The 13,076-nt window shown below is 41.6% G+C and overlaps 1 protein-coding gene across 1 annotated transcript in view; it reads right to left on the bottom strand.

The window, feature by feature from the left end:
• Positions 1–7,774, bottom strand: part of SNX6 (sorting nexin 6) — a 41,841-nt gene extending 34,067 nt beyond the window's left edge. Inside the window, exons 1-2 of the mRNA XM_037503199.1 lie at positions 7,722–7,774; positions 7,517–7,564 (exon numbers count right to left, since the gene is read on the bottom strand). Of these exons, the coding sequence (XP_037359096.1) occupies positions 7,517–7,564; positions 7,722–7,727 (54 nt within the window). The 5' untranslated portion in view covers positions 7,728–7,774. The remainder of the gene's footprint in view (positions 1–7,516; positions 7,565–7,721) is intronic.
• Positions 7,775–13,076: the final 5,302 nt, after the last annotated feature.

Raw genomic sequence — 13,076 nt, forward strand, 5'->3', positions numbered from 1 at the left:
TTAACCCCTGTGCCACCAGAGAAACACTCACTATATATTTTTTAATGATTAATGATCCTCCCCAATTAGAATGTCAGTTCTATGAGGACATACACTTTTGTTTGTTTGTTGTTATAGTCCCACCGATGATCCTCAACAAATATTGATTGGAGAGAAGAATGGGGGTAATCATAAGTGGGCTAAAAAACTGTTTTCAGGTATTTATAGTAGAATCAATGAAAAAAAACTCCGCGAGACAGATAAGCAAATTCCATTAAGATCCTAAATTTGAGCTCTCCTGCCCACCTGTGAATATGCAGGCGCCTTTCTCCTTTTCCTAATAAACCTATCCTTTTTAAAATATACAAAAAAAAAAAAAAAATCCTAAATTCAAGCCGAATTTTACTCTTATTTCACTCAGCCCAGTTATGATTTTGGAATCCTATAACACATCATTTCCATTATTACTGTATGTCCTGTGTACCCAGTTACATCAATGGTTGATTATACATTCATTTTTTGGAAACTGACAATGCAATCAAATTTTCTTTCATGTATCATACCAGAAACAACAAAACATTACTAGGGTAGTAATATCACTTCAATGCCTTTTCTTTCTTTTTTTTTTTTTTAAAGATTTATTTTTATTTATTTATACAAGCACTGGGTACAGTCAGAAGCACGGGAGGGTGAGAGAATTCACCAGAGCCAGAGCAGGGAGCAGAGCAGGCAGACTGAAGTACACTGCTGAGGGGAGCAGCGGGCAGCAGGAGAGGTCTGCGCGCCATGTGGGACCCTCCTCTGGTGGCCGGTGGCCGGGGAGCAGCCAGGGATGGAACCGGCGCTGCAGAGGCTGCAGGCAGCTTCACAACCCAGTGCTCAACCGCTGTGGCACCAGGGAGGCCCTTAATGCCTTTTCTTGATGGTCTTATCTATTCCCAATGCTGTTTGCCATACCTGGCTTCCAAATTCCCATCCTTATCATCAATTCAACCATCACCATTCTCTGCTTTTTAAGCAGGTCAGTGTGGCTAGAGAAAAGTCACAACTATTTATAACGGTCCACTAGAAACTGTCCCCAAACAGCATTAGGCTCTTAAAACCACTCAACAGTCCTGAGCCGATCTGCTCAGCAACCCTCTGATCCCATCCAAAAACTATTTTCAACTTTTACCTCAAACCTCTATCACATTTCCACTCCCTAGTCTCAACAAGCAACTTTGTCTTCCACATGCCAGAGAAATATACACTAGCAGCTGTTTTTCCTTAAGAGCTATCAATAAATCTTTCTACAAATAAAACTTTAGCTTTACCATTTTCTCCATATTCTCATCAGAGTGGCATCTTGTGGAGAGCTCAGCTGTTCTTCTGAGCATTTGATCTTTCTGTCCTCACACAGTTGTTTTTTTTTTTAAAGATTTATTTATTTAGGCATATGAGAATTGGGGTACAAGCCAGAAGTGCGGGGGGTGAGAAGATTCACCAGAGTCAGAGTGGGTAACAGAACAGGGAGATTGACTGAAATACACTGCTGAGGGGAGCAGCAGGCGAAACCGGAGAGGTCTGCTGTGCCATGTGGGTCGCTCCCTGACCAACCAGTGCTGGTGTTGCAGAGGCTGCAGACAGCTTCACAGTGCTGTACTTAACCCCTTGTGCCACCAGGGAGGCCCTCATATACTGCTCTTCTAGTCAAGTTAGCCTTGGTCTCACAAAACCTTCACATATCAAGTACCTAATTTCCAAATACAACACTTTTCAGTATTCTTGGCTTTTCTGCAGTATTTTGCCTTGGTGATCATTCCAATCATTTACTCCTTAAAACTCTCAAAACTTCTGGAGATTTTATTATTCTCCTCTAATCCCTCTCAGGCCCATCATTCATTGATTTCTTCTCCTTGGCCCTTAAATACTGGGTCCCCACCCCCCCACCCCCCAGTCTTGGCAACACAGCTACTTGACTAATAACGCCTAAATTTATTACCTTCAACTCCAACCTCTTATTCTAAGCTCCCAATTAGAATTTCAAGTTACTAACTAGAATTATCTACTGGGATGTATTCACTTATTCAATTCAATGCCCTCAGTGTGCCAATGACAGTCCTAGGTGCTAGGAAAAGAGCTGTGAAAAGACTTAATACTCACTCTTACAGATCTTACAATCTCTTTTGGCATTAGAGGGATTAGAGGCCTCAAAAGCACTTCAAATCCAATATATCTAAACCAAACTTATCATCTACCTTCCAACTTTGTCTCTCCTGTATAATTGTTCCTTTTCTCCTCCTTTGCCCTGTCCATGTACCTCTTCAACCATTCAACCACTATGCCCTCAAGTCTATCTCCTAAACAATCTGCACTCCCATCAGAATAATCTACAATGCTATTTTACCTTTGGGGCAGGCATAAGTCTTTTCCAGCTTAAAATCCCTCAAGACTTCCCACTGCTTGAAGTTTTTTATCATTACATGACTTACACTCTATCTGTACTATCTATATCTACCTTTGCAACCCTGGCTTCCTGTAAAAACAAACGCTTCAGGTGAATTTACCTACACAAGCTCCCCTCTCTGCTAGCAAGTCTTCCTCTTCCCTGAGAGCCTACAAAATTCCTGATCAACATTTAAAGCTTATCTGATTTATTTATTTATTAAGATTTATTTATTTATTTATACATACAAGCACTGGATACAGTCAGAAGCGCGGGAGGGTGAGAGAATTCACCAGAGCCAGAGCGGGGAGAAGAGCAGGCAGAAGGACCGAGGTACACTGCTGAGGGGGGCAGCGGGCAGCAGGAGAGGTCTGCGCGCCATGTGGGACCCTCCTCCGGTGGCCAGGGACCAGCGGGGGATCGAACCGGTGCTGCAGAGGCTGCAGGCAGCTTCACAACCCAGCGCTCAACCATTGCGCCACCGGGAGGCCCAAGCTTATCTGATTTAGAGGACAGCATAGATTAGAGAGTAGGACCAAGAGCTAGACTAGCCCAGTTTGAATCTAGCTTGTACTAGCTATATGACCTTGGGCAGGGTATTAAATCTCCGTGAACCTATTCTCCTTGTAAGTAGGAATAACCGTAACAGCTATTTCCAGGGATTTGAGAATTGATTTGATATATGTAAAGTTCCTGGCATGCCATAAATGCTACGTCAGTGTGTAGCTATTGTCGACATTATTCCTCTTTCTCCCAAATTAAACACATTATCTCCTTAGTCATCTCATGGCACTTTATCATAAATCCCTCACTATATTGTGAGGGTATCAGGGGAGGAACTTATTCTTCCGTCAATATTTATTTTATCCTCTGCCAACGCAATCTATGCTATATTTTTATCTTAAATAACTATCAGTAAATGCTGAGTAAGTTCAAGTGAAAATGCAAATATCTGGGCAAGTCTTGAAAGATGAAGTCAAATTTCTTTGGGGGAAAAAAATGAGAAAAAAAAGCACTCCAGAAAAAGCATAATGTAGTCATTAAAGAGCAAAGATGTTTGGACAATGACAAGTAAACTATAACAGGCCTCCCTGGTGGTGCCAGGGGTTAAGTCTCAGTACTATGAAGCTATCACCAGCCACTGGAACATGAGTTCGATTCCGGGCCAGGGAGCTGACCCACATGGTGCAGCAGATGTCTCCTTTCTTGCTCACTGCTCCCCTCAGCAGTGTATTTAGTGTATTTCAGTCAACTCACCTGTTCTGCTCCCCACTCTGTCTCTAGTGAATCCTCTCGCCCCTTCTCACCCACACCTCTGGCTTATACCCCAGCTCTTGTATGCATAAATAAATAAATCTTTAAAAAAAGAAAGAAAGAAAGAAAACTATCAACAGAGTATGCTGAGAAGCGGGCATATTTGGAAGTAAAGTCAGCCTGAAAGAGTTATGAAAGGTGTTAGATGCTCTCTTGGACCTTACTGTGAAAGTTACAAGGTGCAAGTATGTCTCTGTCGAATGGCAATATATGATTTAACCATTTTAGGTGAGTAACCAGATGTAACGTGAAGTTTGGATTTTATAGTATAAAGACTAGAGATAGAGATCAATGACTAGTATTGCCACAATACAGGCAAGAGATAGCAAATAAAAGATGGTATAAACATTTCTGAGGTGAAATTAACCAACCCAGTGACTGTTCAGATATGGCAATGAAGGATATGATTCAGAAGTTTCTTGGCAGCATGACTGGAAAATGATGACATTAATGAAGATAAGGAACACAGAGGACTAGAAATCCAAGGGAGGTGTAGTTACTCCACCTGAAGTAATTTTGAAAATAAACATATTATTTAAAATTCAAATCAAATGCTAAAGAGAATTATGTCATTATGCAGCTACCCACTGCTCTTTTATAACAAGCACATCAGAACTGTGCAGTTCAAAGGGTTCATTTGTTTACTAAATAATATGTTACTGTCCTTAATGTGAGGGAAAAGTACCCTATGATGCAGAGATGTGGCCTAAGAGATCAAAAAATGGCCAATAATTTTCAGTACTGTGTATTCTTTTTATTTTATTACTTTTTATTGAGGTAACCTTGGTTTGCAACAGTGTATATAATATAGGGATATAGGTTACACCTTTTTAGATGAATGTTACCACATCATATCACACCTACCACAAAAGCACTCAAAATCTTCCATCATAGTCCACTGGGCCCCTTCCCTTCAACCTCCCCACCTCTGCTAGTTTTAATTCTATAGTCAGATTTCTAGGATTTGTTTTGGATCAGTTTCACCTGGTTTTGTTTTGTTTTGTTTCTTTATAATCCAAATGAGTGAAATAATGTAGTATTTCTTCCTAATACTGTGTATTTAAGAATAGTCTGCTTTTTAGGTTTCTTACAAAACAGTATTTTCTTAAGGTTGCAAGATTCTCTTCTGTTCCAAATATAGTGGCGAAAATTTAAAGCTGTTTAAAAATTTATTTTCAAACACTGACTTTAATTTTGCTCACTTCATGCTTTGTATGAAACGCCTGTATCATTATTTTTGCATCTAATTTTCCATTTGCAATTCATATCAAATATGCACTGTATGTTTTTTCCTCTACCTTTTCTTAAAAGGTTAAACAAGATAATCTAAAATAATCAAACTAAACTCTTTCTTAAAAGGTTGAAAAAGATAATCTAAACTAAAAGTGCAACACCTAAAAATTCTAATTTCAGCAATCTATTTCTATCAGGACAAACACAATATAAGGAAATTTAAACACATCAGATGTTTCTGTTCCTTAAATGAGGAAATAGGATAACTTTGTGTAGTCATACTCAAATTTATCAGTGTACAATAGACTCTTCGTGGGTACTTGTTTAAAAGTTATCTGTCCTCCCATCTCAAGAGATACTGATTAACTAGGGTGTAGACCCAGAAACTTTTGTTTTTCAAAAGTCCCAGGTGCTTCTGATGAAAGTATTTCAAGGCCACTTTAAGAAATATGTGGTCCTGGGCCTTCCCCGGTGGCACAGCGGGTTGAGCACTGCACTGTGAAGCTGTCCGCAGCCTCTGCAGTGTGGGTTTGATTCTGGCCAGCCAGGGAGAAACCCATGTGGTGTGGCAGACCTCTCCTGCCTTGCCCGCTGCTCCCCTCAGCAGTGACTTTGGTCCGTCTGCCTGTTCTGTTCCCTGCTCAATCTGGTGAATTCTCTCACCCCTCCCACGTCTCTGACCTGTACCCCCGTTCTTGTATAAATAAATCTTAAAAAAAAAAAAAAAAAAGGAAATATGCGGTCCTGATGTCAAAAAATGGTTTCAAGTCCACTTCTCCCACTCACTGATTGTCTTATCTAAGCCTACTTAGTTTCTGAATTTCAGATTTCTCATCCGTAAAGAGGGCTACTAAATACTAAAGGCTTCACAAGGATGATGTGGGTTAGTGAAGTAAGTTTGATACAGTGCTCAACAGAATACCCAGCTATAATTATTATGATGATTCACTCAGTTCCACAGGAGAAAAACAAGAACTGGACATGTGTGTGTATTCATCATGACATTCTGACTGCTTTCACAGTAATGATTTTTTTCCATTTTCATAATAAAATTTTCGTCTAGGAGATTCTACAAGAACCTCCTGGTCAGCCATGCTCATTTTCTTCTTCTCATTTTAATTTTGTAATATATAAAAGACTTTTTTGATGTACTACTTAAAAGCTTCCAGTTCCAAACCAAACTTACTAAAGTAAAGGCATGATGCCATGAACACAATATTCACCAGAAAATACTGTACTTTCCACATGAACATACTTAATAATTTCACTAAACATTAGTTAAATTTTACAGCAGAGCAAACTGTGTTTTCTTTTCCTGATAAGCAGAAAAAAAAAAGACACAAAGTTGTCATCTAAAGAAAGATTACATGCTTTGTATTTTAAAAAAACAATTTCTTGTGCTATAATCAATTTCTCTCAGATCATTAAGGAAGTCTACTGGTTGCCCCTATGTTAATATCCAAAATATAACTTGTAAGTGGTCATCCAACTCCACAATCTTCTCAGAAGATACACGTACATTTACACAGTTTTAAAATTCATTAGAAACTAAAAATTTTAGACACAATCAGAAATACTATATGACGCTTTTGCACCAACTACAAATCCTAAATGATGCTTTCGTGTAAACTGAGAAATTATAACCTCATTTACAAAAGAAAAGTATGCAGCACCCTCCGCATCTTTCTTACCATTTGAAAGCTTTATACAGGTCATCAGTTACTACTACCTCATCTGACTAAAAAACAGTAATATTCTATAAGAATATTTTATCACCTGCCAAAAATCAACTAACAGATATGTTTCTCACATTACCTAACATGTAAAAGCAAAATGGAAAACTAAAGCGCAGGTTCGTTATGTGAAGGAGACTTGCTGAGATGCAATAACCATATAGCAACATCTTTCAAGAGCACTTGTACAAGGCAAACGGGGCGAGAGTAGAAGGGAGGACTCGAGCCCTGAAGGTCCTTTCCGAAGGGAATGCACTTCGCCTCAAGACACCACTAAGAGAACTCTCTAAGAGGATTTGTAAAGGTCTGCGGGCTACCAGCGCTTTTCAAATCTGGTAGGATACTGGAGAAGCATTTAAGATTCAGCAACTGTAAAATTCCTTGTAAAAGAATATTACAAGCCTATACTATATTTATTTTAGAGAGAAAAGGGTGGGCAGGAGCGAGTCCGAGAAGTCCACCAGGGGAGAAAATTAGGGGTGTCGCCAGAAAGGTCTGAGAAGGGGTTTTATAGCTCCCAAAGTAGTGGGGTTGGGGGTGCCCAGCTCCCGTCTCCATCTCCACTTCCCCACCTGTACCCCGATCCCGGAGGGGGAGGAAGCCCAGCGGAGATGGAGCTGGGGATGAGAAGCCGCCGCGGGTCTCCGGGAAATCAGAACAGAGCGGCCCCGAGGGAGGAAGGGCTGCAGGAGGGCGGGGCGCAGGGCAGCGAGGAAACCGAAAGAAAGCCGGCTGGGAGCGGTGCCTCAAGGCCGGGGACCCCTCCCAGTAACACGACGGGGGGCTGAGGCGGAGGGAGGGTGGGTTCCGCGAGCGAGAAGGCAGAACTTACTCCGCGGTCCTCCTCCGAGAGGAAGTCGGGGCCGTCGTCCAGGCCTTCCTGTGGGGTCGGCGAGGACCAGCACGCCAGGGAAGAGGGGAGGGGAGGGGAGACACAAAGGGAGTCATTAGTGTCAGGCCAGCGCGGCCCCCGCACCCGCCCCGCGCCCGCCGCCCCCACCGCGCGCCCGGGGCTCGGCGCCGCTGAGAACACCCACCATCATGGCTGCTCCGAGGCGAGGGACGGCGCAGGCGCGCACTGCATCGCGGGCCGGAGGGGGTGGGTGGCAGCGAGAGTGGGCGGGGCCTCGGCTCAGCCCCGCCCCGCCCCGTCGCGGCGTAGGGGGCCTGGGTCCGCGAGAGACGGACGACCGCGCACGCTAAGGTCAAGGTCGAAGCACCCAGGTTACAGAGGGCTGGTAGGCCCAGACCCGCGTGGCCGGGGGCAGCTGGCGACTGACCCGCTTTGACCCGAGGAAGGCGGAGGGCCTCCGGGGAGCTGTCCAGTTCCTTTTCCTTCAGGGCTGCGGCGAAAAAAACAAGCCAGCGCCCTCCGGGAACCACAATTTTTATATTGTGCCACATGATAATTTATCACAATTAATATTTTGCCCGTTGAAGTTGTTGGAGCCAGAGGCCTTCACAAAGTCAGCAGTCTGGGATGGTAATCAAACTTTTACTGCTGCCAAGGTAATAACTACCTCCGGTTTGGATGCTAATGATTGAGCACTATAAAAATAAGCTGTTCTTTTCCTTTATACGAAAGAATTTCCTCAGATCTACTCTAACTGTCCAGAGGGATAGCATCACACAGGCACTTCAAGCAAGACAAAAGCATTCCTTAACCTCTGTCCCACTTTACCTAGTTTACACACACACACACATTCACACACTCACACAGTCTTGTGCTTATATTCAGTTAATAACATCAACATCTTCAGATGGTCAGGCCAGAAACCTCACAGTACTATTCAAATTCTTCGCTCTGCTTCCTCAGTCGTCACACCATTTAGTAACCAAATCCTATTGCTTTCTATAACTGATTATCTGTGTTATCTCTTAAACTGGTCCCATTCCTCCCACCAAGCCCCCTACGCAGCAATTTCTCTCAATATCTTCTCTGGACCTTTGCAATACTCCCCTAACTTCTCTTATTTTCAACTCTCCTCCATTCTAAACAATCTTCCAACTTTTCTCCTAAGTCACACATAGGATGATTTTGCTACTTCCCTGTTCAATAATCTTCAGGTCTCTGTTGCATAAAGGTCCAACTCCTCAGCCTGTCATTCCCGGCCCTCCACAATTGACTCCCTCCATATTTGGCCAGGCCCTCCCTTCTATCTTATTGAGGTTCTCAAAGCAATAATGTTAAACTAATATTTTCATAAGACTTGTAGACTTCATTTTGAATATAAGGAAAACTGAGGCATAGAGAGGTTACATTCTGTCCCAACAAGGGTTATTCTCCAGTATGATAGAGGGGATAGTGCTTTGGTCTGTCTTTTATTTCCCAGTGGATTGTAATAACAACTATAGTAGTGTTTTTTACTGGGAGTCATGAGGCATCTTGTAGTGTTGTTGTCAAGAGCAATTTTCTAATAACTTGTTGCTGATAAAAAGTACAAATATTTCCTAAAGATTTGTTTTTGGATTGAAAGTCATACCTGCAATCTTCATTTCCTAGGTAGAGAGTGGAATGGAGCGACAGTTACTGAGACAGTTTTGTGAACAACTAATGGGAGGGTTATGTGTGTGTCCTCCTGGACAAAGGTTGGGAAGTACTGCATAGGACCCCCTCAAATGCCTCTGATGATTAACCAAGTGTTTTAAATGTCAACATTTAAGTGAAGTCCAGAAATCTTGTACAGATACTGAAATTCTCAAATGCCAAAACTTTAAAAGCACCAGTTACAAACACAAAAGACAAATTTAAAATATGAGTAGCCAGCTAAAATTATCAATGGACTTATATTAACGACGGCAGTTAAAATCAATAGCCAAAAATTCACATGAACAGAAAACCCAGCTTGTAATAATAAGGGTGATCATTAACACCTGAGCCTTTCTGTCTGGGCAAAGGACTCGAGCAATATTTTGTGAATGATAAAGAGGAATTATCAGTAACTAATACTAACAGCTATCAAAAAGTCAGTTAAAAGATAAGGGGAGGGGTAGGGGGAATGTTAAGGAATCTCAAAAGAAATTAAGATAAGGTTTCATGTTTTTCTACTACTTCTCTTCTAATACTTTTAACCACATAATCTATTTTTATCTTGTTTGATAGACTTCCCTGAGGTTATTTCTATATAAATTTCATGAACAAATTTGTTGACTCACAATCTGATTACTTCATAGGTTTGGCTACTTGAAAGTAAAATGTTATAATTATGAATCATTGCCTAGTATTGTGCTTCGAAAACAAATGTAGTAGAATATTTCAAAGAACAGTAAAATTTTAGAGAAAAATGAGTGAGTTACTCTTAAATTTTGAAAATTGAAATTTGGGTTTGCTTTGAATATATTCATCAAACAAAAATCAAACTTTTTCTTTAAGCTTCTTAGTATGATGCCAAGAAAGAGCCTACCTAGCCTATGATTACAAAAATATCCACAAATGTTTTTTCTAGTAAGTTTTTGAAGTGAAAGTTGTTGACTTCAATTAACGGATCAAATCAAATGAACAAAATAAACTAGTCAACCTCATTGCTCCTTAATTCTCCTCCACAATTTAGAAGTTAAAAAAAATGCAAACCAGCCCTCTCTCTGCCCCTTTCATTTGTGTGTCTTCTCCTTTCTTTTACTGATAAGCCTGTCCTTTAAAAATGTAAAGAAAAAAAGCAAACCATACTTTATTTATTTAAATGAATCAATACACAAGTCCACATTCTAGAAAGTTAAAAAAAAAAAAGTTATGTCTCAACTGGAATGAGGGTGGAATGACTAATGTTCCATATTTGAAAATTACTCTTAGAGAAAAAATGAAACTCTCACTTCCCTGGATTCAGACCTGGGAACCAGCACCAAGAGTGAGCCAGCTAATCTTGACCCTAGGACTTGAGGACCAAGAGAAATGACATGGTGTCTACAGAACCCAGAGCTCAGGGCACAAACACATTTATTAATGTCAGTATCTCTAATTCTATTCAGAAGCCAAAGATTTTTTTTTTTAGATTTATTTATTTATTTATTTATTTATTTATTTATTTGTTTGTTTGTTTGTTTGTTTGTTTGTTTATACAAGCACTGGGTACAGTCAGAAGCGCAGGAGGGTGAGAGAATTCGCCAGAGCCAGAGCGGGGAACAGAACGGCAGACCGAAGAAACACACTGCTGAGGGGAGCAGCGGCCGCAGCAGGAGAGTTCTGCTGTGCCATGCGGGACAAACCAGCGCTGCAGAGGCTGCCGGCAGCTTCACAGCCCAGCGCTCAACCGCTGCGCCACCAGGGGAGGCCCAGAAGCCAAAGATTATTGAACTGAAAACTAGCACTTTCTTTTGCCCATTTTTAACATGAGCTCTTAAAGGAAGAAACATAGTTTCATTTTGCTTCATGCCTAGAATAACAGCACAACATATATTCAATTATTTCTTTTTTTAATATTTATTTTATATAATTCTTAAATCATTTTTCATTTTTGCACAATGTATGCATTTTCATTTTGGTTATATTCCCCATACAATTGCATCTCCCCCCTTATTTTGACCCTAATCCTTCCTCTCCCCGACCCCCCGCCCCTCCCGTAGTGTGTGTCTGGTTTATAGTTGCTTGTTGATTTTGATTTTTACTTTGTATTAATTAGCCTTTTTCCTAGTCCCTTATTTAGATTTTCTAAATCCTCGTATGAGTGAGACCATCCGGTATTTTTCTTTCTCTTTCTGACTTATTTCGCTGAGCGAGATCCCTTCCAGCTCCATCCATGTTGCTGCAAACTGCATGTGTTTATCTTTTTTGATTGCTGAGTAATATTGCATTGTGTATATGTACCACATCTTCTTCTTTTTTTTTTTTTAAGATTTATTTATTTATTTATACAAGCACTAGGTACAGTCAGAAGCGCGGGAAGGTTAGAGAATTCACCAGAGCCAGAGGGGGGAGCAGAGCAGGCAGAAGGACCGAAGTACACTGCTGAGGGGAGCAGCGGGCAGCAGGAGGGGTCTGCGCGCCATGTGGGACCCTCCTCCCGTGGCCGTGGCCGGGGAGCAGCCGGGGATCCAAGCGGCGCTGCAGAGGCTGCGGGCAGCTTTGCAACCCAGCGCTCAACCGCTGTGCCACCGGGGAGGCCCGGTTCATTCCTTCTTATGGAAAAATCACCCTGCATCTCTTCCATCCAGGTTGTAGTCTCCCGGCATTTTGCTGGGTCCCTCTCAGGATCACTGCTGGCCTGCAAGACACCACTGCACACACATATATTATTTTTTTTAAAGATCCATTTATCTATGCACATAAGAACTGGGGTACAGGCCAGAGGTGCAGGAGGTGAGAGGACTCACCAGAGACTGAGTGGGGAACAGAACAGGCAGACTGACTGAAACACACAGCTGACGGGAGCAGTGGGCAAGACAGGAGTGGTCTGCTGTGCCATGTGGATTGCTCCCTGGCCCAGCCAGGGATCAAACTCATGCTGCAGAGGCTGTGGATTGCTTCATAGCGTGGAGCTTAACCCCCCGCACCATCAGGGAGGCCCCTGAACACACATTTAGAAAAAAACACCCTTCTGGAGGCCTAGCATTTCACAGTTTGACTGCAGACCTCAGTCCCAGTATCCTGACATCTTGTTCAGCCCTCTTCCTTCCCGAGCTGACTTGTTCTCAAGTCCCAAATTCTCATTCATTTCTTATAGAGCCATTTAGCTCTTTCTTTACTGGCTGCAGGCCATTCACGCTATTCCCAAAGGTCTCATCTTCATAATTAAATTTTAAATGGTCTCTTAAACTCCAACAGTTATAACTAAGGAAGGAATACCAGGGTTAGTTTTGAACTTTCACCCTTGCTACATATACACCACGTTGATGGCGATAGCGTGATCATACTGATCAAAATAATCATGATAGTCCTTAGGTAAATATGCTTGTTATTGTATACAGAAAAAAATTGGTTTTCCAAGAAAATAGATGGTTCTTTCTCTGACATGTAAGAGATTGTATTTTATACTCCTGTTTACTGCAGAAGAGAAATCAGAATCTCTCAAGTGTTTTTGAACCTCAAAATTAAAAATGCTTTACTCTGCAGATATGTTTTGCAAATGCATATATATGGCAGAGAGCCAGTAAGTTCCTGGAAAACAACAGGATGTCACCAAAGCTTTACGAAACATATGGATTGTCATAGTCATCACATTCTCTAACAGACTGTGGGGAAGCTAGAGACAATGGCCACATCTTTGACATGTATTTCTGCAATTCTAAGATGCACTGGCAGCATGTAGGAGGATGTTTCACACCAATTGTATACTACATCCTGATTGCAAAACATTAAGATGAGAACAATAAAACTGCATCTTACAAGTGTGTGTTTGTTTTTTTTTTAAGATTTATCTATCTATGCATATAAGAATGGGACTATAGGCCAGAGGTAT

This window comes from Talpa occidentalis, unplaced genomic scaffold, assembly GCF_014898055.3.
Source record: "Talpa occidentalis isolate TD23 unplaced genomic scaffold, MPIMG_talOcc4v2.1 talOcc4.11, whole genome shotgun sequence".
Taxonomy (NCBI): Eukaryota; Metazoa; Chordata; class Mammalia; order Eulipotyphla; family Talpidae; genus Talpa; species Talpa occidentalis.